The sequence below is a fragment of the Oryctolagus cuniculus genome, chromosome 17 (genome assembly GCF_051225735.1).
Source record: "Oryctolagus cuniculus isolate XC-2025 breed Fujian yellow rabbit chromosome 17, ASM5122573v1, whole genome shotgun sequence".
NCBI classification, from domain to species: Eukaryota; Metazoa; Chordata; class Mammalia; order Lagomorpha; family Leporidae; genus Oryctolagus; species Oryctolagus cuniculus.
Window position 1 is genome coordinate 57023327 of NC_142883.1, and position 25004 is coordinate 57048330.

At 51.4% G+C, this 25004-nt stretch overlaps 1 protein-coding gene across 10 annotated transcripts in view; it reads left to right on the forward strand.

Moving 5' to 3' along the window:
- The window catches only part of ARHGAP44 (Rho GTPase activating protein 44), a 188382-nt gene that overhangs the window by 151587 nt on the left and 11791 nt on the right, over positions 1-25004 (forward strand). For 8 of the 10 annotated variants that reach the window (XM_008270707.5, XM_051825171.3, XM_051825168.3 and 5 more), the window contains 7 exons: positions 296-377; positions 2550-2630; positions 5363-5476; positions 5983-6074; positions 7967-8147; positions 23137-23154; positions 23972-24196. In XM_008270707.5, coding sequence (XP_008268929.1) covers positions 296-377; positions 2550-2630; positions 5363-5476; positions 5983-6074; positions 7967-8147; positions 23137-23154; positions 23972-24196 — 793 coding nt within the window. The remainder of the gene's footprint in view (positions 1-295; positions 378-2549; positions 2631-5362; positions 5477-5982; positions 6075-7966; positions 8148-23136; positions 23155-23971; positions 24197-25004) is intronic. The other 2 variants (XM_089317710.1, XM_089317716.1) reach the window with 2 other exon arrangements.

Genomic DNA, 25004 nt, shown 5'->3' on the forward strand with positions numbered 1-25004 from the left:
GGTCCGTGGCTTCCTGGTATGCTCCAGACGTGTCCACCAGGACCCAGATTCAGGCCTGCTTGCAGGAAGGGCTTCCCCACAGCTTGCTGAGACATAGGAGGAAGGAGGCCAGTGCTGTAGTCACCCCAGATCCCACTGCCAGAGCCCTGGGTGCACTCATGAGGGAAGCCACCATTGACCTTGTCCTGGCCTGGGAGCCCGTCCCTTGATGGAGCCCACACGGGTGCTGCAGGCTGGTAGAACTTGTGTCTGGCATGTCATGATATCTTACTGCCAATCCTGTGTTCCTGCCCAGGAGCTTTGAAATCTTACCTCCGAGAGTTGCCAGAACCTCTTATGACCTTCGAACTTTATGACGAGTGGATCCAGGCTTCCAAGTGAGTGCCCTTTGTGTTGGAGTGACTCGTTTCAGTGTGTTTGGAAGTACAGTCCTTCAGTGTCCACAGAGAGTTGATTCCCATTCGGGTACCAAATCTGCAAGTGCTCAAGTCCCTTATATAAAAAGGGGTCGTGTTTGCATTGGACTCACACACAGCCTCCTGCGTAAGCCATCTTTCGGTCATCTCCAGATTACCTTACGATACAGTGTATGTGCTATATAAGTGGTTGTTATACTCTGTTGTTTTGGGAATAATGGCAAGAAAAAGAAGGCTGTATGTATTGTGCAGACATAACCACCCTACTCCTAACTGCATAGTACATGATCTGCAGTTGGTTGCATCCATGGGTGTTTATGGAAATTATGAAAGCTTGTAAGCTGTAGTCTACTCCACCTCTTGATATCTGTCATGAGGGAATGATTATACATGCACTGAAAGAGACATGTACCAGGATGTGGACTGCAGCATTATTTGGGATAGCAGAAACCTTGACATTGCCCAAGGTTCACTGGGATGGGGAGTGGGGGCGTGGCTACATAAACTGTGCTGTGCCTGCACCATGGAGGTATCCTGGAGAAAGTGAAAAGTCAGTGGAGCTGTTCATGCCAGTGTGACAGTAGATGAGGATTGATTGTCCAGTGACACAAGCTAATAAGGACACATATGCTACTCTGTCTGTTGTAAAAACAAAAATAAATACTCAGCACACCCAAAAGTCTGGAAATTTTTTGAGCTCCTGTGTGTGTAAATGTATAAAAGAGGGCTTTGGAAGGGCTCCTACAGTGAATGGCAGGGATTGCTACTGGAGAAAAGAGTAGAACAAGGGAGTGCACAGGAGTCTTGACCCTTATCTGGAATTGTTAGAAATAACTTTCATGAAGCTAATTGGTAACTCACACACAAGCACACAACACGTGCACTACAAGTGCTGTCCCCTTCCCAAGAGGATGAGCCCGAGGGAACAGCCTCAGACGGGAGCAAAGCCCAGGACTCCAAGGAGGCTAGGGAGGATGGAGCAGGTGGAAAGGGAATTTTTCTCACCTTGGTCAGGATCTCTCCCAGCACCTGCTGTGCCACGCCCCTGTCATGGACCCCAGTCCAGGCATCAGAGCTGGTGCCTTCCTGCTGATGTTCATGTTTCAGCTTTTCTGGAGGAGAGGCCCTTTGCGCATCAGGCCCTCCTGACCATAAAGGCCTTGGTGGAGACTGATATAAAAATGCAATCCTTTAAGTACTTTTAAAAAATTCTAAGAGGGCTTATAACTAAACTCGTAGAACAAATCTTTTCATAGAATGTTTGGAGATTATCCGTTCCTTAAACTATGTCTTGAAAGGAAGATTTCCTTATGTCTATATTGAGTTCCTAGAATTTAGTTATTCAGAAGATATTTATCGAGCACCTGTTAGGTGCCAGCAGCCCAGGAACTGGCTATGCAGTGGGTAACATCCACTGAACTAGGCAGCAGGTTGCCTCCTCTGTGTGCAGGCAGGGTTCGGCTCCCTGACTGGTGTCCTGCGTCCTCTAATGACCTCACCGCTGCTACTTCAGAGCCCTCTCTGGCCTCTGCCCTCCTGCTGTCGCTTGCTACCCTGGCACAGGTTCACCTGGGACATAGGATGTGTTCAGAGGAAGTTTTGCCAAAATAGCATTGGACAAGACAGGAGAGCATGGAGACATAATAGTAGCCAAGAATTTATTTTAATAATAATAACTTGCCACTATGACCACTTACAACGATTGGGTCCTTATCATATATAACAATATTTAATATGATTGCTAACGTGGGGCCAGTGTTGTCATGCAGTAGGTTAAGTCACCACTTGAAATGCCAGCATCCCATATAGGAAACCCAATTTGAGTCCCACATGCTCCACTTCCAGTTCAGTTTCCTGCTAATGCACACGGGAAGGCACTGGAAGATGGCCTAAGTACTTGGGCCCCTGCAACTCACATGGGAGGCCAGGATCGAGTTCATGGCTCCTGTCTTCAGCTTGGCCCAGTCCTGGCTCTTGGGGTCATATGGATGGAGGATCTCTCTCTGTTTCTCTGTGTGTATGTTGCTTTTCCTTCCAAATAAATAAATGAGAAAATATTTTTAAAATATATGATTACAAATAAGATTTCATTGATTCATGCTCAACCAATGGCCTTTCCTATCAATTTCCCAGTATCCAGGACCAAGACAAGAGGCTTCAGGCTCTGTGGAATGCTTGTGAAAAATTGCCCAAGGCCAATCACAACAACATCAGGTGAGTAGAGGCTGGAGACACTTGGAGCTCGTTTATTTAACCCATGACTTCCCAGCTCAGAGTCATGGTAACCAGCACGCACAGCACTATATGGTGTCCAGGGCGTATTGTTTTACTGTGCATGGTCTCTTTAAACCTCCAGCCACCCTCAGAGATAAGGAAACCAGCTCGAAGAAGCAATGTGACTTTGGAGGCTTTGCCTAACTACCTACCATTGGCTAATTCAGTTCCTTGATTTGTAAGGAGCAGAGATTAACACCAGCTATGGTAAAGACAGGTGGTTGTGGACACCTGGGAGAAGCTGACCAGTGCTACAGCTGGAGGAGACAGAGTGTCCTTGAGCTTGTCCCCAGGAGGCAAGGCAAGGAGAAGATTCTCCTGCTCCAGCATCCGTGAGACCCAGCTGTTGGCCGTCTTACCTGATTCTCCTTCCTGCGCTGCTCTGGGTTTCTGGTCCTCCACATAGTTCACTTCCCCATCACCTCATCTTGCCAGCACCCCTCTGACCCCGAGCCACTTCTCCAAGCTTCTTTGGATGCAGATTTTCAGCTTGAGTGCCTGTTGCCATCTGCCTGATGATTTCTGGTTTCCTGTTTAAAAAAAAAATCCTGAGTGACTGTTTGACAGTTTCTCCAAAAGTTACATGTAGATTTACCATATGATCCAGGAATTCCACTTCTGGGTGTATACTCAGAAAGGTGGAAAGCAGGGAGCTGGTATCTGCTGGCTGGAGTTCATAGCAGCATTATTCACAAGAGCCAAAAGGTGGCAGCAACCGCAGCGTCTGTGGGTGGATAATCAAGATACAGTGCATCCAGGCAGTGGATATGAAACTCTGGTTCTTGCTCCAGTGTGGATGAACCTTGAGGACATGATGCTGAGTGAAAGAAGCCAGCCACAACAGGACAAATGGCATATGACTCCACTTATATGAGGTACCTAGTACAGTCAAATTCATCGTGACAGAAAGGACAGTGGTGGCTGCCAGGGGCTAGGGGAGGGGAGCAAGGGGAGTTGGTGCTTGATAGGCACTAGTAGTAACACTAATACTAATGGCAAAGAGTTCCATTTAGGGAAGGTGAAGTTCTGGAGGTGAGTGTACTGAATGCAGCTGGCCTATCAACCTGCCAGTAATTGAAGGACAAAGCTTACGTACCTTTCATCACAATTTAAAAAATAAACACCAAGAGCAAAAGCAGATCCGTACAACTCATTTTTGCATGTTGGTGACCACAGCCCTAGACTGCTGGCTAGCCTGTGCATGCACTGTCCTCAGCTTAGTCCCGCATCCTGGTCCAGTCCCATTTGGCCTCTTGGGCTGAGTCACAGCCAGGAGAGGGTTGTGGGCAGAGTTGGCATGGTGACAGCCAAAGTGACTGCATGGTAGAACCCAACACTGATGATCTCTCTGCTGGGCCAGTGGAAGATGAGTTAAAAAACTCTCAAGGGAGTTACTTCACAGTGCTCCAAGCAAAATGGGGTTAATTAAGGCCACAGTGTTTTGTCAGTGACAGTCTGGGAAGCTATAGATATAATTCACATGCCATTGTGACCTTTTAAAATATGTAATTTAGTAGTTTTTCAGTGTATTTTTGGTATTGATAACTATCACTACTACCTAATTATAGAACATTTTCATCATTCCCAGAAGAAACCCTGTTCCTGCCAGCAGTCACTATTCATTTCTCTCACCCCAGCCCCTGCCAGCCACTGATTTCCCTGTTCTGAACAGTCCCCACTCAGGAAATAACATATGTGGCCTTTTGCACCTGGCTTCTTTCACTTAGCATAGTGTTTGCAAGACTCAGCCGTGTGCCAGGACGTGCCTGTACTTAGTTCCTGAAAAGGAACAGTATTTCACATATCTGTCCGTTCATCCTGAAAGGACATTTGGGTGGTTTATACCTTCTGGCTATTATGAATAACACTGCTATGTCTATGTGTGGACGTAGGTCTCTTGAGTGCACATGCTGGGCCCCTGTACCAAGTCTCTATTAATGTTTCATTGTTGGATCCTTCCAGAAAGCCAGGCTCAGGGACCACACCAGCATGTGGCTGTCCCTGCTGGAGAGACACACAGGGAGGATGGCAGGTGGCAGGGTTCAGAAAGAAGGAAGAACCTTAGAAGGTCATTTTAGACTACATCAGAAGGGAAGGTAGAGATTTTTCTGGCGATGTTTGGTGAAGCAGATGTTGACATCTAACTGGATGAATGTGAGTCCGTCTGTTTTCGGAAAGGATCCAGAATTTTCCCATCTGGACACCTGCTGCAGCTTCCTTAAATTGCAGGCTGAGTGAGTCTTCATAAGAGAAGTTTCTACCTGTTCTGGGGAATGCACCTGCTATGGAGCTTGGGTGGACGTTTGGCACAATGTTTGAGATGCTACTTGAGACACCTGCATCCCATATAAGAGAGCCTGGGGCTAGGTCCCAACTCCACTTCTGATGCCAGCTTCCTGCTAATGCACACCCTCGGAGGCAGCAAGTGATAGCTCACGTACTAGGGTCCCTGCCTGCCACTCATGTGGGAGGCCCAGAATTGAGCTCCTGCTCATGGCTTGGAACTGGCTCAGCCCCAGGTGCCGTGAGCATTTGAAGAGTGAACCAGCAGGTAGCAGGTCTTTTTCCGTCATTGGTCAACCCTCTGTGTCTCTCTCCCTTGCAGATCAATAGCAATTAATGAAAAATGAGTGAGTAAATACATAAATCTGGCCTTTCTCATTTCCTTGCAGATACTTGATCAAGTTTTTATCCAAGCTGTCAGAATATCAAGATATAAACAAGATGACACCCAGCAACATGGCAATTGTCTTAGGACCCAACCTCTTATGGCCACAAGCAGAAGGGTGAGAGCTGAGGGGAGGGCCTGCAGGGGCAGGAGGGCCAGGGCCCTCACCATCGCCAGCCTCCTTCAGTGTTCAAGTCCTGTTTTGTTGCAGCCTGAGCCTGGGTTGTTTTTTGGTTGTTGTTGTTTAGCGTGAGGATAAGGCAGAGAACTCTTTGCTGATGGTCTCCAAGCAGAGGTCTGAAAGAAGGAGCCTCTCTGCGTTCATCTGAGTCAGCATCAGGAGCAGTGGGAGGAAACAGTGAGGGAATGCGTTGGCACAGGCCAGCTCGTTCAGGCCCTGAACGCTCCGTGTGAGAGGGCAGACACACCCCCACGTGAGGATGCAGACGGTGGAAGGCGGTCAGCCGGCAGTGCTGAGGACCCCGCCTCCTGTTGCACGGGCTTCCCTAGGGTGGGGAGAAAGGCGCGGTGTCCTGCCCTAGCTCTCACACCGAGGTCTGCAGGGGTCCAGTCCAGCACCCCTTCCCGCCTCTCACCCCGCCCTCATCCGCTCTGTGCCTGCAGGAACATCACCGAGATGATGACCACGGTTTCACTGCAGATTGTGGGGATCATCGAACCCATCATCCAGCACGCAGACTGGTTCTTCCCTGGGGGTATGTGGTGGCGCCTGGGTGTTGGGGGCAGGAGGTGGGGAGCAGGAACGTCACTTTGAGTTCTGAGCCTTGGAAGCCTAGGACTGCTGCCCACATGCAATGTTATGCTTTTAGTTTTCCCACACATGTGTACACACACACACCCCATGTGTGCAGGTGCACCCAGGTAATGTGGCAGAGTCAGCTTCCTCGTCTCTAATCCCCGTCTGAAGAGTGTTCTGACCTGAAGCTCTCCGTTGCCTGTGCCAACCACATCCGTGGATTGCACGGGTCTGACATCCACGTCACAAATCCCCAAATCCTGGGCTGCTACGGCGGAGAGGGAAGGATCCTTTGCTTGATGCCCTTTGCTTTATATACGTGGAGCAAGGCTGGGATCTGAGATGGACAGGAGCTTCATTCAGGGCTCGTGGTTCACCTGGGCGCTGTCCTTTTGCTCCCTGGAGCTGTGCCTGCCTCGAGGCTGGCACTCCAAGGCAATGAGATTGTTTTCCACGGCTGGTTCCAGAGGAGGCTGTCAGGGCAGCTTCCTAAGAGAGAGTTTCAGAGGTGTGCTGAGCCTTGGGAGCATCATTGCATCAGTACGTGGCTCCCACTGGCAGTGGTTACACAACTTGACGCTTGCTTTGAACAACAACAAAAAAAAAGACAGTGCACTTGATATTTCATAAACCTTGGAGGTGTGTTTTCAGCCGTGCGACAGCAGCTGTAACGCATGTTAATTCTGTGCAGTGTCCATCGGAGGTAACCAGTTAATGCTGACCCAGCATTGAAGAAGTTCATCCTTCTTTTGCTTCATGGTTTTGACGGAGAGTTCTGAAAGGCTGATCTAAGAGTTCTGTTGATGGTGTGCAGCCGAATGAGGGTAGGAAGTGAAGAAGAAATACAGGAGGTAGGAGGTGAGGGCAGCAATTCTGTAGATTCTGCAGATGAGCGAATTCATTACCACAACAGACAGAATGATGCAAGGCTGGTTCATTCCCATAGAGCAGGGAAGGATAGGATAGGACAGGATAGTCCTTTGGTATTTTTTTTTTAAAGATCTGTTTATTTATTTGAAAGGCAGAGTTACAGAAAGGCAAAGAGAGAGAGAGAGAGGACTTCCATCTGCTGGTCCACTCCCCAGATGGCTGCAATGGCTGGAGCTGGGCCGATCCGAAGCCAGGACCCAGGAGCTTCTTCCGGGTCTCCCGTGTGGATGCAAGGGCCCAAGGATTTGGGCCATCTTCTACTGCTTTCCCAGGCCACAGCATAGAGCTTGATGAGAACTGGAGCAGCTGGGACTTGAACTGGTGCCCATATGGGATGCTGGCACTACAGGCGGCAGCTTTACCCACTATGCCACAGTGCCAGCCCCTTTATATTTCTAACAATGAAATCTGTTACTATTGCTAGCCTTTTAAGTTGCTTTCTTTGATTTTCCAAAAAGACAGTACCATCATCCACACTCTTGAATGTTGCCTCTTATTTTATGTTCTCGACTAATTCTACTGGCTAACATTTCTCACGTAAGGCGGAATACCAGTAGCATTAGCAGGCTTTGCCATTTTCCCTGATTCCAGACAGCATAGTCCTTTTACTCTTCAGCATGAGGTTTGAGACCAATGGCTTTGTCTCTATTTTACTAAGGTTTCCTTTTCAATCACAGATGGAAATATCTTTATCAAATGCCTGTCTGGGTGATCATGTACGCTCTCTCTTTTTGTCCCATCAATATGATGAATACATGAAGAAGCTGAATGAATATTAATAGATTGCCTGCCGTGGAAGCATGTGCTAGGGGTGCAGTGGGAGGGAGAAGCTGGCTCTGCCCCTCCCTCCCCTGCCCGGTAAGGGTGTAGTGTGAGAGCCCAAGGGGTCACATATCCTCCTGATTCTTTGTTCCCCTGCAGAGATAGAGTTCAACATCACAGGCAATTATGGGAGCCCGGTCCACGTGAACCATAATGCCAACTACAGCTCAATGCCCTCTCCCGACATGGACCCCGCCGACCGGCGCCAGCCCGAGCAGGCCCGCCGGCCCCTCAGCGTCGCCACGGATAACATGATGCTGGAGTTTTACAAAAAGGATGGGTATGAACTACTGTCCCTTTGTCAGCCTTGGGGATTGGTGGGTGGGGGGCGGGCGGTGGTGGTGTTAGAGTGGGGGCTGGGGATGAGACATGAAGAGAAACAGGACTGGCAGGAGGCTGCACCTGCTGTTGGTGTAGGTAAACTCATGGCAATGAAACCGTGTCCCCCATTTTTATGCCGTCATCCTTGCCGAGGTGAGTCTCTGGCTCGCTTCCCTGTGGTCAGAGATGAGTTCAGCCCCCTCAGCTGACACAGCTGGGATAAGTATCAGTGAGTTTCTCATCAAAGGAAATGCATGTAGGTCAACCAGGTGGGCTTTGATTAAGAAGTCCATCAGCATTATTGTCCCTCAGAGCGGGTCTCCATCCGTGAATCTTCGGTGGATTTGCTTTGATCATGGGGCTGCTGGTTGGCGTACTTCAGAAGGTCGCCTGCGTAAACACCACCTTTAATGCTCTGTTCCGCATGCCCACTTTCAGGCTGTAAAAAAAGGAGAGAGCAAGCGAGCCTGAATCCGGCAGTCCAAGTGTGAAATCTCTCTAGGTTGTTCACAATTTGGTTTTCTATCTTTTGTGATTGACACCGTTACCTACTTCAGTGTAGTTACTAAGGGACTCTTAAATGCATCCAACTTAGTCTGCATAGGAGCCATTCTCCCCACCCTCATAAGAAAACAGATTGTATAATATTTAACTACATAATGTGATTCCCGTAACAGGGAAAATGGGTATGAACAGGTGTCATAGAATTACCCAATGCTATGGCATCCACAGTGTGTGGGCACACGTGGATGCGTGAGAGCATCCGCAGGCCCAGGGCACAGTTCCCACACCTTGCAGAAGGAGGTGGGTTGTCTTGGCTGCTGAAGCAAGTCTGTGAAGCAGGCTTTGGTCAGGAATCCGAAGCTGATACCAGAACAGACAGTTCAGCAGCCGCTGCTTCTGGACAGAAGGGACCAGAAAGCATCGAAGACAGACTCCAAAGTGCAGCCACATGCTGCCACTGTCCCCTCCCTCAGCAGGCCACTGGGTCACAGAAAGACCTGTCTGAAAGGCAGGTGGCTCCCGGGGCTTGGGGAGGGAAGGGTGGCGGGACAGGGGCATCTTGGTGTCCACCCGCTTGCTGCATCACCAGTAATCAGAGTGTGTGAGGTGGGCGTATGTGGTGCTATTGGCTGCTGTTCTCCATCTTGCGGGGAAAGAAACGACGGAAATTCTTAGAAGTGCAAGTGAGTCGGGAGGAGTCCCTTAAATCTATAAAGAGGAACACACTTAGAAGTGAGAGAGAGAATGAGAGGATGCATCGGAATGTGTTTTCAGATCTCATTCTAAGTAACTCACTCTCTGTGAAATCCCGAAGCCAAGGGGCTGCCCCGGCTGGGTGACGGAGAACTCACCATGTTTGGGCCCTGGTATTCGGGCAGCACAGGTGGGCCCCTCATCCATCCTCCCTTCCAAGGCCCCCAGAAAGCCTCTAAGAGGGAGTTACCATTGCAAAATCACTGGGCTGGTCAGAGTCCAGGGGTCTGCTGGAGCCCACGGGCAGGTGCGGAAGCCTGCTTGGTGGTACTGGTGCCGACGTGGTGCGGAAGCCTGCTCGGTGGGACTGGTGCCGACGTGGTGCAGAAGCCTGCTTGGTGGTACTGGTGCCGACGTGGTGCGGAAGCCTGCTCGGTGGGACTGGTGCTGACGTCTCATCTCTTGTAACACTCACTCACGAGCTCTGCATGTGAGGTTCCCTGTTTAGACGCTTTTCTGATTTCAAGTCGAACTGGCTCCCATCTGAACATGAAGTGAAACATGCTTTATATGTTCTAAAATGTGTATTCACTATTAGAGTGAGTGGCAGTCTCACCGGCTTAAGGATAACACTTGCTGTGAGTCTTCTGGAGCTTAGTATCAGTACCTGGTCCAATGCCATACAGTTCAGTCACCGAGAGGCTACGTATACAACAGCGGTCCCATAGATCGTGTTGCCTAGAGATGTCAGAGCCGCCCTTTTTTTTTTTTTTTTTTTTTAAGATTTATTTATTTGAAAGAGTTGCACACAGAGAGGAGAGGCAGAGAGAGAAAGAGAGGTCTTCCATCCACTGGTTCACTCCCCAGTTTGCCGCAACAGCTGGAACTGCACCAATCTGAAGCCAGGAGCCAGGAGCTTCCTCGGGGTCTCCCACATGGGTGCAGGGGCCCAAGGACTCGGGCCATCTTCTGCTGCTTTCCCAGACCACAGCAGAGAGCCGGATTGGAAGTGGAGCAGCTGGGACTCGAACCGGCGCCCATATGGGATGCCTGCACCACAGGGGGTGGCTTTACCTGCTGTGCCACAGCGTGGGTCCCTAGAGCCTTGTTTGCAGCACATGAGGCACACATGGTGATGGAGCCACCCCCTGCATAATGATGCATCTCTCAGAACAAATCACTGTTAAATGTGACCATGTAGATGATCTGAATAGGCCTTAAGAGAAAGCAAGATCTAAAATGGGAAGCGTTTGGGAGAAGAAGAAAAGAATGTGAATCAAGTCCCTGTGTTATCTTAGCAGTATCAGGGGAGTTCTCTACATGTGTCCCCATTTCTGAGATTGACAGTCTCTGAGTTGCATTTCATTTTATTTTTTAAAGATTTATTTATTTGAAAGAGTTAGAGAGGGAGAAGGAGGGAGGGTGGGAGGAGAGAGAGAAAGAGAGAATCTGCCATCTGCTGGTTCACTTCCCAAGTGGCCATGATGGCTGAGGCTGGGCTAGTCTGGAGCCTGGAGCTTCTTCCAGGTGTCTGATGTGAGTAGCAAGGGCCCAAGCTCATTGGCCATCTTCCACTGCTTTTCCCAGGTCATTAGCAGGGAGCTTAGTCAGAGATGGAGCAGCTGGGACTCAAGCTGGCCCCCATATGGGGATGCCCGCATTGCAGGCGGTGGCTTTACCTGCAGTGCCCCAATGCTGGCCCCGATCTGAGATGTGTTTGAATGTTTTCAAACCATGCATTGAAGCACTGACCAATTAAACCTCATATAGAAATTTTTGCCCAGATTAAAAAAGAAAATGTAAGTTATACATCAATAAAACTGTTACTTTACCAAGAAGAAAATTGGGGGCAGAAAAAAAAAACTGTATAAAATCTGAAAGAATGAGCTCCCCATCTGTGTCAGTGACGTTGTCCTGGGCTGGTGGCTTTCATGGCCTCGGTGTCAGGTGGTTCACTCCCCTCGGGCCTCTGGGCTCTGGTCCTTGGGCCTCTGATGCATCACGCCTAAAGCTGAGTGTCAGTCGTGAGTTGTGGGGTCCGATCCAAGAGCTCACGAAAATACATGTACATTTTTCATCACTCTGGTAGACAAGATAACAGCAGCCAAAAACATAGTAGGTCCTAAACTCAGAACCTGTACGTATTCCTTTATTTGGACAGAGCATCTTTGCAGATATGATTAAAACAAGGATTCTCTGGGGTATCCGGGAAAGCCCCACGTTACATCACATACCCCCTTACAGAGAGTGAGGCAGAGAAAGATTTCTGCACACAGAAAACGCAAAGATGGAACAGAGATTTGAATTTGGTAGCACAAGCCACAAGTATGGCGCTGGAGGAGGCTGGACTAGTTCCCTTGGAACCTCTGGTGGGATCACAGCCCTGCCAACGCCAAGATTCCCGCCAAGTGATACGAATCCGAAGAGTCAGTGTCTGCTGTGTAACAGCTGGTTCAGCAGCCACAGGGAACTCACACAGCCGCCTGCCCCGGCTGGGCACCAGCGACTTCGTGGTAAACCCACAGCAGATGCTCTGACTGCCCTCCCTTGGGCTCCACATCAGCCATAGTCATTTGCTTGACTAATGAGATGTGGCAGATGCATGTTCTGGGACTTCCGAGGCCAAGTAGAAGAAGCCTTGGATGTCCTTCCAGGGTCTTTGGGAACACTTGCTCTTGCAACCCAGCTGGTGTGCTCAGGAAATCCAGGCATCCCCTTGGAGAGAAAGTGAGGTGGGGCTGGCGCAGTGGCTCACTTGGTTAATCTTCCGCCTGTGGCGCCTGTATCTCATATGGGTGCCGGGTTCTAGTCTCGGTTGCTCCTCTTCTAGTCCAGCTCTCTGCTGTGGCCCAGGAGTGCAGTGGAGGATGGCCCAAGTGCTTGGGCCCTGCACCCACATGGGAGACCAGGAGAAGCACCTGTCTCCTGGCTTTGGATAGGCGCAGCGCCGGCCATAGCAGCCATTTGGGGGGTGAACCAACAGAAGGAAGACCCTTCTCTCTGTCTCTCTCTCTCACTGTCTAACTCTATCTGTCAAATACATGAAAAAGAAAAAAATTTAAAAAAAAAAGAAAGTGAGGCTCCCAGCCTTCAGCCCTAACCTGAGTACCAGGCAGACAGCAGGCACAACTTTCCAGCTCTGATTGAGACGTGGTCATCCAGCCCTACTCAAACCACCCACCTGATGCTGTGTGGAGCAGATGAGCTGTTCCTGCCAAAAGTGGATTTGTGTGTGTGTGTGTGTGACAGAGTGGACAGTGAGAGAGAGACAGGGAGAAAGGTCCTCCCTTTTCCGTTAGTTTACCCTGCAATGGCCGCTGCGGCCAGCGCGCTGTGACCGCACACCACACTGATCTGAAGACAGAAGCCAGGTGCCTCCTCCCAGTCTCCTACGCGGGTGCAGGGCCCAAGCACTTGGGCAATCCCACACTGCACTCCCAGGCTGGAAGAGGAGCCACCGGGACAGAATCCGGCACCCCAACCGGGACTAGAACCCGGGATGCCAGTGCCACAGGCGGAGGACCAGCCCATTGAGCCACACCGCCAGCCAAAACTGGATTTGTGACCATGATATATAAGCTACTGGCTTGGGGTGGTTTGTTATATAACAAGAGATAGGAAGGACAGACTTTTAAAAATGACAGAATACTTGAGGCCAGCATTATGGTGTAACAGGTTAAGCCGCTGCCTGCGACACCATTTGAACACTGGATTGAGTACCAGCTGCTCTACTTCTGATCCAAATCTCTTCTATTGGCCTTTGAAAACAGTGGAAAATGGCCCAAGTCCTTGGGCCTCTGCATGTGGGAGACCCAGGATGAAGCTCCTGGTTCCTGGCTTCAGCCTGGCCCAGCACCGGGTGCTGTAGCCATTTGGGGAGTGTACCAGCAGATGGAAGATCTCTGTCTTCACCAACCCCAATTCTGCCTTTCAAATAAATAAAAATCTTTTTTAAAAATGACAGAATACTTATATCCCATACCTCACCCTCCCAAGTCCTCCAAGCTGATTGAATTGGTCTGGCCCAGGAGCCCTCTTGTCTTTTTTTTTTTTTTTTTTTTTTAAGATTTATTTGAAAGTCAGAGTTACATAGAGAGAGAAGGAGAGGCAGAGAGAGAGAGGTCTTCCATCCACTGGTTCACTCCCCACATGGCTGCAATAGCCAGAGCTGCACCGATCCAAAGCCAGGAGCAAGGAGCTTCTTCCAGGTCTCCCACGTGGGTGCAGGGGCCCAAGGACTTGGGCCATCTTCTACTGCTTTCCCAGGCCATAGCAGAGAGCTGGATGGGAAGTGGAGCAGCGGGGACTAGAACCCAGGGCCCATATGGGATGCCAGTACTACAGGCAGTGGCTTGAGCAGCAGAGCCATAGTGCCAGCCCTGAGCCCTCTATCTTAAACACAGTCATGGTGACTCTGACGGGCATGTAGGGTTGAGAATCACAGAATGGTTTTTAGGCTTCCGATAAAGAATGGAAAATGTTCTAATTCCTTTTACATTCTTACGCCAGCCATTCCCTGCTGGTGTGGTCTGTAGAATACCCTAACTCTGCCTGCATTTGGACACCAGTATTAAACCCATGCCTCTGGTGCCTTCTGCACTTTTCTTAGCTCCCACTTAGAAATGTTAGGGTGCGAGTTATGGTCTTTTTTTTTAGTGTCTCTGTTTTTTTTTAATAGAATAACAAAATTTGCATCTTGGGTCATCCTGAGTAGTAATCGAGAGGAGGTCTGCAATTCCTTGCTGTTTTTCTGGCAATGGCAGAATTCCCAGTCGAATTTTGTGTTGTTCCCCTGCTGCCTTCAAAGGAGTTGACCAGATGTCTGCACCTTCGTGCCTATTGGTCAGGACGCACCCAACACCCAGGAGTGGGCTTTGGACTCCCAGCATTTGTCAGGTTCTTCCACTGGCCGCATCCCAGGCAGCACCTGGACCAGCGTCCCAGGATTATTGAGGCAAGGACAGAAGTGACATTAGCGGCCCTGTCCCAGCGTCACGTCATCACCCTCCTGCGGCTGTCACCTTCCCCTCCTCTGCTCCTATCTGCTTCCACTCCCTGCACGTTGCCAGCCTCACACTAAGGCAAACCCTATCTCTCGTGGCCGTTCTCCGGTGTTCTCAGTACCTTCTTTCCTAGTTTGCTTTCTTCTGTCCCTCCTGGTCCCTGCTCTCTACACTTGTCCTGCTGGTTGCTCCACTCGTTCCGTTGCCCGCGCTCAGTTCTGGCTTCCTGTAGCCTGAAACCCACAGGGGACAAGATCCAGATCGCATCTCTGCAGCTGCCTTGCAGATCCCACAAGCACTCCTCAACCCCCCATGGGATCACGGTCATGTCCATGGAGATCCAATTACCTAGCTCTCGATTGGCAGCTCCTCCTCCCAGGCTTGGAAGTGACAGCGCTCCCCTGTAGGAGCTCAAAGTTTCCCTACCTGAGCCAGCTGACAATAGCCCAGAAAGTCTGTGAGGGTGTTTACACTGGGGCCAGCAGTCAGTTGTATGGTTCATTCATATTCTGTGCTGGAGAGCTGCCCTGCAGTAGCTCTTGTCCCAGGCCATCTGGACTTTAGATGGTCATCAGTTTGGAATAGGAACATCTAATTGGGAGGGTTCTAGAACAGTCTGAACTGTGCTCTGTAGAATTCCGGTTAGTTCTGATTGTTGAGTAGGTTATGAGTAGGACACAGAGTTGCTGGAACATGTGACACAACCCATTTAAACTGATCTCTTTAGTACTCATAAGACTCCACCAGGGGGTGATCTGCAGCTTGGGTTCATTAAGATCACCACAGTGTGTGCCTCAAGGGGCTTATCCTTGGAAGTGCAGGTATCTGTGTACTCTGAGGATCCTGGAGTGGAGGATCCTAGAATGGAGCCCAAAAGGGATTACTTCATGGCGGAGGGGTGGGGGCGGTCGGTGAGCCTCTGGGAAGTCAAGCTTACCCAAAAGTCGGCTCTGTACCAGTGGGAAACTTGACTCGGGATTTTGGGTCCTGGTTGTCCAAATAGAGCATTGAGGGGCGTATTCTTGATAGATTCCCACCCCAGCTTCCTTTGCAGGACCTACACATTTGTGACTGCTGGGACCAGGACTGAAATGTTGCCAGAGGACGTGTGTGTGTGTGTGTGTGTACGTGCGCACACACACTAGGTAGGGAAAGATGGCTTGTTGCTACTTACTGAGAAGAAGGTATTCCCAGCAGAGCTGGAAAATACCCAAGTGAGTCAGACATCCCAGGCTGAGGCTCCGGGATTTTAGAGTCTCACTATCCACACTGTCCTTTGCTCTCCGGAGCACCGGGCAGTGGCCCCGGCAGGCCCCTGCCTTCATGCAGGGCACCCAGGTTCTCCTAACAGACCTTGTATTTCCAGTTCTTCAAGGGCTATGGGGATAGCTTCAATGGATAGTTGAGAAGCTGTCAGTTCTCGCTTCCTCTATCTTGGTTGGCCTTGGCCAGACGTAATGGATCTCTATTACAAAAATGGAAAACTTCCCTATCTAGGTAGATTTGTGTACTTCACAGCCATCTCTTGGCCAACAAGGAGTCAAAAACACAGTAAATACAGGTCCTTCAGAGGAAAACCAAACAAAAGCTGCCAACCCCTAGCAGCGTTCTACCCATCAGAACGACCCACAGCACGCTTCTGCTTGGTGGTGGTGAGCGTATCCTGCCTGGAGTCACCTGCTCTGGGAGGAGTGGAGATCTTCCAAGTCTCAGACTGTGGCTTTCTGTTCCCTCCTGATCCTTCTTTCCTTCTCTTCCTGCTTTGCTTTTTTATTTGCCCCCGGTGCGGATATCTTTATGTTAATTTATGCCGAGTCTCCATCCAGGACGCCAGGGCATGGGTGGAGTCCTTCCACTCCAGGCAGTGGACAGGCAGAGGCTGGCCTGTTGCAGCATTCGTGGACGGCTGTGCAGCAGGACGTTGTGCACTGTGGTGGGGTGCCTCTGATTGGATTGTTCAACTCTTCCCCACACCCAGGGGTTCTCAGCCAAGGCAAGCTGGGGCTAAACCCTGCAGTCCTTGAGTAACTCTTCAGAGTGCAAGTCCCTGAGTTTCCCTGGAGGAAAAGGAACGTAACCATCTTCTAAGTCCAGGTGCCCTGGAAGCGAGCAGGTGGATGGCCGCTCCTCCTCATTCCTCTTCCACTACCCTTGTCGACGGCAGCTGCTCTGGTTGACGGGCCGTGGCAGTGGGAGCCTCCTGGAGCTCCACACCAATCCTCCACTTCCTTGTAGTTCCACATGTCTTGGACCTTGTCCTGGATGGCCTGCCTATATGGTTACAGACTTTAAAGGAATACCTCTTCCTCTCCAGTGCCGAGGAGCCTGGACCTTTCTGCTCCCTTTCCCTACTCGCACTGGGTGAGAGGAATAACCTCTGAGTAGCCGCATGAGCATGCAAAAGCATAAGCTTTTGAATCAGTGTCTGAGTCCCGCTGCTTGGTGCTTAACCTCGGAATGCCTGTTTCTTTATCTGCAAGACGGGGAAAGGAGAGCACCAGCCTGAGTCATTTTGCAGTCTACTTAAAAATGCAGTGTTACTGAGAAAGTCTTTAGACGGTGCCCAGCATATGGTAAGTGTCAGCTGTTTTTAGTATGAAGCAGACTCTGCGCGACCTCGTATTCTGAATATGCAGTAGAGCAAGGCCACACTTCTGCTGATGAAGCATCCTGCTACGTCCTCTCACGGCGCCCCAGGCGCTGGGATGTTCTTGTCGGTCTCGACCTCACCATGAACAAGAGAGCTAATTCTGTAAGCATAAGACACACTAAAGTCAACAGGGCCTGGCCAAGGACAGCTGAAGCAGGCAAGAAACTCCCCATCACCTAGAAAACCTTCTGTAGGCGGGAAAGGATGGGGCCATGCAGGCTGTCGCAGTTTGTTTTCCAAAGAACCTTTTGTCAAAACGACTCCTTGTATGTCCTCGCCTCCTTTGCTACCCTGTGACCTGGGCTGAGAGTAAGACTTGACAGGGGGTGGGAAGCAACAATCCCTCTCTTAATTTTTCTACTTGCTTAGAATCATCTAAAACCCATACTGGCCTGTCTAGTAGCCATACGAGACCAGGAAAGGGGACTCTGTTACTTCTAGTCCTTGTTTCTTTGTTCCCTTTTATACTTTTTTTTTTAATTTTTTTTTTTTTTTGGACAGGCAGAGTGGACAGTGAGAGAGAGAGACAGAGAGAAAGATCTTCCTTTTGCCGTTGGTTCGCCCTCCAATGGCCACCGCGGCCAGCGCGCTGCAGCCGGCACACCACGCTGATCCGATGGCAGGAGCCAGGTACCTATCCTGGTCTCCCATGGGGTGCAGGGCCCAAGTACTTGGGCCATCCTCCACTGCACTCCCTGGCCACAGCAGAGAGCTGGCCTGGGAGAGGGGCAACCGGGACAGAATCCGGTGCCCCGACCGGGACTAGAACCTGGTGTGCCGGCGCCGCAAGACGGAGGATTAGCCTAGTGAGCCGCGACGCCGGCCCCCTTTTATACTTTTTAAAATTTATATACTGCTTCTAGTTGTTTGATCCTATGCTAATTCTTTTTAAAAAGTATTTATTTATGTGAAAGGCAGAGTTACAGGGAAGCAGAGACAGGAGATCTTCCATCTACTGGTTCACTCTCCAGATGGCTACAACAGCCAGGCTGGGCCAGGTCAAAGCCAGGAGCTAGGATCCTAGAGCTCTATTTGGGTCCCCTTCTTGGGTGACAGGGGGCCCAAGCACTTGGGCCATACTCTGCTGCTTTCGCAGGTCATCAGCACAGAGCTGGATTGGAAGTGGAATAGCCAATGTGTGGTAAGCAGTAACTTCACCTGCTATGGCACCACACCGGCCCCTCCCTTCTCTACTTCTACCAGAAAACTCACCCCTAAAGCTTGATGGTTAGGGCCAGTGTTGAGGAGATAAGACGTGCTGTGACTGAGCCTGCAAACCCAGGTGATGGGACCTGCCTGGTGATGTGACAAGGTACTGGGGTCTTCTAGCAGCTTCTCATACTGCACCCGATTCACCACCAGAGTATCCTTTTACCCCTTCGATGGACGTGTTTCACATTTGGGTTTTCTCTCTTTAATTTCTTTCTCTAAGTAGTCATGTACAGTAAATCAGACGTACTTGGCACCTGTAAGGTCAGGGCCTTATTATCATCGTTGACACTTCTGCAGGTGGAACGTCCCTTACCCGAAATGCCAGGCACCAGGAGTGTTTTGGATTTTGCAGGTTTTTTGACCCTGCATAGGAGAGATGTTGGGGATGAGCCTCAAGGGTAAAGACAGCATTCATTTGTCTCATGCACACTTCATACACACACATCAGAGGTAATCTCATTCAGTGTTTTTTGCTCTGCGATGCATCCCTTGAGGTCAGTGTTCCGTGGAATCTTCCACCTGTGACATCATGTCAGGGCTCCAGAAGCTTCGGATTTTGGATTTTCAGATGAGGGCTGCTCAACTTGAACTTCCTTCTGGCTTCACAGGACTAAGGATTGATGAACATCATTATTCTCTGCGTTCCTTACAACAACCCTGAAGAGGCGTGAGGAGAATAATCAGAGGAACATCTTGGCTATGAAATAGTTGGCATTTGGACAGTCCGGGGCTCACACCCAGCTCCTTTCTTCCAGAACTCTCTGCACTGTGCTGAGTAGGATGAGCGTGTGGGGTCGCCGTAGCACACACTACCCAGTGCCTAGGCCCTGTATCCCCACAACCGAGATGTTGTTTGGGCCTCTGAGTCTCCAGCTTGCCAGCTCCTTAGGGCACCGTTTTCTTGGCCAGCCACACCTCATGGCGGCCATACCCACGTGTGTGCTGGCAGGCAGTGGTGCCTGAGTGTCAGATTTATCTCAGCACTCGAGAGCTGGTGAATTGCCCTTGAGGACATGCTGGGAGCAGCACGGGAGCTGTCAGCCTCATTCTGCAGGTGAGGAGACAGCTCTGCTGCGTGAGGGCGTGGAGTAGCTGGGGCAAGAACCGAGAGCTGTGATGTGGCCTGCTCCATGACAGTTTCTCATGAAGAATGCCCTTGTGTGCCTTCCAGTAAGTCCCATAGACATTTCAAGTGCTGGGAGGAGGAAGCAGGACAGCTTGGTTTTCCTTCTCCGGGGCTGCCTTGCCAAAGCAAGGACCTTTCACCTGGCATTCCCCAGGGGACAACTCTGGACCGCCTGTCCTCAGAGAGTGGTGGGAGACCTCAGGGTGGACTCCCCAGGTTGTGCAGAAGGGTCTGCAGCCCAGTTCCTCTCAGTGTTTACCTGAAGCTGTGAGCCACGGGGAATCTTGGACATCCAGGCGCCCCTCGGTGTCCATGCAGCAGCTTCCGCTGGAACCGCTTGCCTTTGATGCGCTCCACTTCTGTCTTGCTCCCCTCTTCAGAAACACACGCAGTTCCTTGATTAGGGCTCCTGTCACTTGTTTATGCAATGAAACTAATTAGAAACTTGTGATAGAACCTTCTGGTTGGATCCCCCATCTTAGCAGTGTACTGGGTAATTTTATAGTTTCTGGGTTTTTTTCTTTATATTATTGTGCCCAGATTGTTAGATCCCCGCAGAGACTCCCAGAGAGTCAATCACACCAAACTGCAAAAGCAAGGTTTATTGAGGAGTTCAAGCCGGGACAGGGACCCCATCCAACCAACCGGTGACAGAGAAAGGAGTGAGGCCCCGGTCTTTGTTTGGGAGAGTTTTTAAAGGAAAAAGGGCTACACAGCAGGAAAAAAGAGTTACATACAGCACAGAAGCTTTGGAGGCAGGGAGTTACTTTGTTCAGCAGTCTCTACTGTGCTGTCCTTGGCCTACCGAGCTAGCTGTCCCTGGTAAGCTTTGACATCTCCGGAATGCCTGAATGCCTGCTTTTACAAGGACTCGGGTCTGCTATGGGAAACGGAGGCTGCTTTTTTTATTGTTCAAAAATGGAGTCACTTTGGCTCTTCAATATATTTATTTGTTGGAATGGCAGAGGGTGACAGAGAAAGAGGGAGACAGATCTTCCATCAGCTGGTTCACTCCCCAAATGGCTGCTACAGCCAGGCTGGGCCAGGAGCCTGGAACCCCATCACGTGGATAACAGGAGCCCAAGCACTTGGGCCATCTGCCGCTGCTCTCCCAGGTGCATTAGCAGGGAGCTGGAATCATAAGTAGAGTTTCTGTCTTCGGGCTGTGTTTTATCCAGACGTTCGAACTTTTAAATACACCGCTGTGCTGCTGGGGTCAGTGAACTTCTAAGGCCTCTGCAGACATGGCTGCTGCCTCTGAAACCAAGTCAGCCTGCAAAGACTGGCATTCGTGCTGGAGAATGTCAGTGGGCATTGGACGCGTGTGCACTGAGCGTGCCGTGCAGCTTTCCACGCGGAAGCCACGTCAGCTACAGAGTGGTGATCGCGTTCAGCACCACAGCCTCTGTCAGGGCAGAAGTGTCCTCTCGGCTCGTGTTTTCCGGTCACTACATATTTTTGTGAGTGATATTTAGCATATCTCACTCAGACCTTACCCCATGCCCGAGCTGGCTCCTTGCCTTAGTCAATCCAGAGAAGATGGCCAGGTGGCCTCGAATGGCCTGCGGTTTCTGTAGCCGGAAGATGCCAATGGGAGCAGAAGGCAGCCCCACCAGCCCCGGCCCAGAGGCCCAGGCCTCCCTCCGAGTGGGCAGGGTCTCACCAAGTTGGGGAGAGTGAGGCAAGGGAGAGAGGTTGGGGTGGGACTCATACCCTCCAGGGCTCCGTTTGCTCATCACCATGGTAACATCTCACACGCTGGCCACCACACCTGAGTGGCATCAGCGAGTTCCCTGCCCCAAATGGAATTGTAAGTTGTTTTTTTCTCTTTTCATCCTGATAAACTTGAGCCCAGAGAGAAGAGTTTGATAACCCCCTGCAGCCTACGTTCAGTACCAGGGTACACAACTGGGCTCCATCCTGGGGTACTGAATAGCCTCCAAGGGCATCGCTGGGCGCACCAGAGAAGACGCTTGTCTGCTGGTGGGAGGTTTTCAGACCCAAGGTGACTTGAGAGCCAGTGGGTCCTGGAGAGAGACCCCTCCCCACCCCTGCAAGGTGCCTCCTTGAAACCATCCAGGGGAACAGGAGAAACACCAGTAGTGGCACTAGATACAGGAGGGTCTCCGGGAGCCCCTAGGAAGCTGACCCCATCCCACGCTGTGGTTGGTGGCAGCACCACTGCTCAGTGCGACCCTCGCTGCAGGCTGCATCCTGAGGTGTATTTTGTTAAAGGACCCAGAAGCCAGCCACCTGCTAGGACCAGTCTCTGTACTTGAACTTGGTGGTTTAGTTTGTTTCCCAAGGTGTTGCCACCTCTGTAAGGTAGAATGTGACCCTTTATAGATGGGCAAGACTTCATAGTGGAAAGCTTCATGCTTGTGACCAGTGTGGGTGACCGTTTGGTAGGGGAGAGGTGAGAGAGAGCACGTGACAGCTCCTACACTCCAACCTGCTGTACAACAGAGCAGAGAGCAGTGCTGGCTGGCAGTGTATACAGAGGGCCTTCAGGAAGTTCATGCACGTGTGTTTTATGAAAAAGCTGCGTGCATTCCAAAAATATTTTTTGTACTAAAATAAACTTAGCTTTTTCTTTAAAATTATTGTACTTGAGAGAGAGAAAGAGAATCTTCCATCCACTGGTTTACTCCCCAAATGGCCACAACTGGCTGGAGCTGTACCAATCCAAAGCCAGGAGCCAGGAGCTTCTTCCGGGTCTCCCACGTGGGTACAGCAGTCCAAGGACTTGGGCCATCTTCTACTGCTTTCCCAGGCCAAAGCAGAGAGCTGGATCAGAAGTGGAGCAGACGGGACTAGAATCAGTGCCCATATGGGATGCTGGCACTGCAGGCCATGGCTTTACTCACTATGCCACAGTACCAGCCGTTACCTCTAAACTTTTTCACGATGATTTTTTTTTTCCAGATTGATTTATTTAGGGGTGGGCGCTGTGGCACAGTGGGTTAAAGCTCTGGTTCCTGAAGTGCCAGCATTCTATATGGAAATAGAGGAGAGAGAGGTGGGTGGGGGTCTTCCATCCGCTGGTTCACTCCCCAAATGGCCATCACGGCCGGAGCTGTACCCATCCAAAGCCTAGAGCCAGGAGCTTCTTCCGGGGCTCCCATGCGGGTGCAGGGGCCCAAGGACTTGGGCCATCATGTACTTTCCCAGGCCACAGCAGAGAGCTGGATAGGAAGAGGAGCAGCCGGGACTAGAACCGGTGCCCATATGGGATGCCAGCACCTCAGGCAGGGGCTTTACCCGCTATGCCACAGTGCCGGCCCCACCCCTAAACTTGTAATTCCGGTTTTCCATGAACTCCTTGAAGCGCCTTCATGTTTTTCTCCTTCCTGTGTGGATGTCCGTCTTCCTTAACGCACTCCAACTGTGAAGCCAGAGGATCAGCGCCTCCTAGGCCAGAGGAAAGGGAACTCCCTGGGTTCACAGGACTAAGTGGGCAGGCGGAGACTTCAGCCCAGTTCCTTTCTCTCCCAGCTCCCTCTCCCCCACCCCACCCCCGTATCGACTCTTCAGCTGCCCCTGTGTTTGTGTGCTGGGCAGGGTTCGATTTTCACCTACACAAACTGAAGAGTCCCCTTCAGTATGAGACACCAGCTACATCATAGTGCCTCATGGCACCATAAACCAGCACCCCACCACCTGCCCTTGGCAGAAGATCCCTATCAGAAAGACAACCTTTGTGTCCAAAGGAAGGTGTAGACTTGTTGACACTAATATCTGTATGTTTCTGTCCCTGCAGCCTTAGGAAAATCCAAAGGTACGGTATCCTCTGCTAGCCACCAGGCCATGCTGTCTCAGACCGAGCCAGCTGTGCTGTAGTAAGCTCGGTGAGAGTGAATGTGCCCTGTTGGGTTGCTTGGCCAACGTGCTGGAAGCTGTGTGCTCATGCATTAAAGCAGTCTCGTGGCCCAGAGGGGCTGTAGGCATGAGCAGCCCCTTCCTTGCTGCGTAGAGCGAGCTGTGGCCTGCAGAGGTGGAGCTGTACCCATCCAAAGCCAAGAGCCAGGAGCTTCTTCCGGGGATGGACTGGGGATGCCGGGCAGTGCCGGAGCCGGGGGCCAGACCCCGAGTTACGAAAAGCAGAAAGGTGTATATTGAGAGGTCTCCCGCTGGTCTGTTAGGCGTTTTACTCTGAGGCTACCTGGTCCCTGGCCTTCCCACCTTCATCCACACTTGGAGGAGGACTGCCCCCACCTCTCCCCGCCCCCATGAGGCCACTGTGTGCGCTGAGGACAGCGTGGGCTCCAAACCCTGGGAGCTCGGGGGTGTAGGGTCTGCAGGCCCGCTGGCTTCGCAGAGGGCGGAGGCACAGCTTCCAGGGCTCTGGAGCTGCAGACCGAGCCTTGCTGCCGAGAGAGGGCTGCTGGGCCGCCCAGGGCTGCGGCTTGGAGCACAGCCCCAGTGCATCCAGCGTGTGCGCGCGCATCCATTGCTTCCTCGGGCCCAGCAGGGTGCTAAGGCTGCGCTGCTCTCCTAACACCGACCTGCTTGAGTGTTTCTGCTTGGTGGGGGAGGGAGCCTGCCACCTGTCCCTCGCACTGGGGTAAGCAGCCGTCTTTTGTGTCCCTCGCCAGCATGGGCGTGAGGGTCATGGACACCTCTTGGGTGGCTCGAAGAGGCTCCTCGGCCGGCCGGAAAGCGTCCTGCGCCCCGCCCACCATGCAGCCGCCCGCCCCGCCCGCTGAGCTGGCCGCCCCTCTGCCGTCCCCGCTGCCGGAGCAGCCCCTGGACAGTCCTGCGGCTCCCGCGCTGTCGCCCTCGTCGGGCCTGGGCCTCCAGCCAGGGGCTGAGCGCACCAGGTAAGCACGGGGGCAGGCAGGTGTGTGGTGCCGGGGACGGCTGGGCTGGCTACACCTGCTCGAAGCCTCTTGGATGTTGGTTCCCCGTCCCTCCTAAGTGCTTGTGATTGGCTTTCTGTATTCACTGAGCTGGCACAAATGAAGGCGGCCCTGGCTCCCACCGCCAACCTGGAAGGCAGCAGCTGGCTGGAGCCCTGTTAGGTCCTGGGCTCTCCCCTCACTCCCTCGCTCTGCCTTCGTCCTGTGGCCGCTCTGAAACAGAATGCTGGCATCTCTGCCTGCCTCTTCTGTTCCTTTAGATGTGCAGGGGCCGTTTTCACTGCTGAAATGGGTGCAGATGGGGGAAGAGTCTGGACCTCCGTGACCTCTGCAGCCAACCTGCTACCTGGTCGCGTTCCCATTCTCTTGGGGGAAGAAAGAAAGCTCGTTCCATGGCTGCCTCAGTGAACCTCAATGGAACTTTCTCTGTCCAAAGAGAAAAAAGTCACTGGCTTAAGGTGTACCCGCTGCAGTGGGCAAACGGGGACTGGTGAATAATAGCAGGGCCGGGGTTTTAGGGGAAGGAGGCTGGCCCTGGCCCCTCCTGGAAGGGGGGCGTGGTCAGAGGGTGGAGATTCAGCTACACGCAGCAAGGAGCTGCTGTTTGTTCCTGGTTTTTTTTTTTGTTTTTTTTTTTTTGTTTGTTTGTTTTTTTTTTTTTTTTTTTTTTTTTGACAGGCAGAGTGGATAGTGAGAGAGACAGAGAGAAAGGTCTTCCTTTTTGCCATTGGTTCACCCTCCAATGGCCGCCATGGCTGGTGCGCTGCGG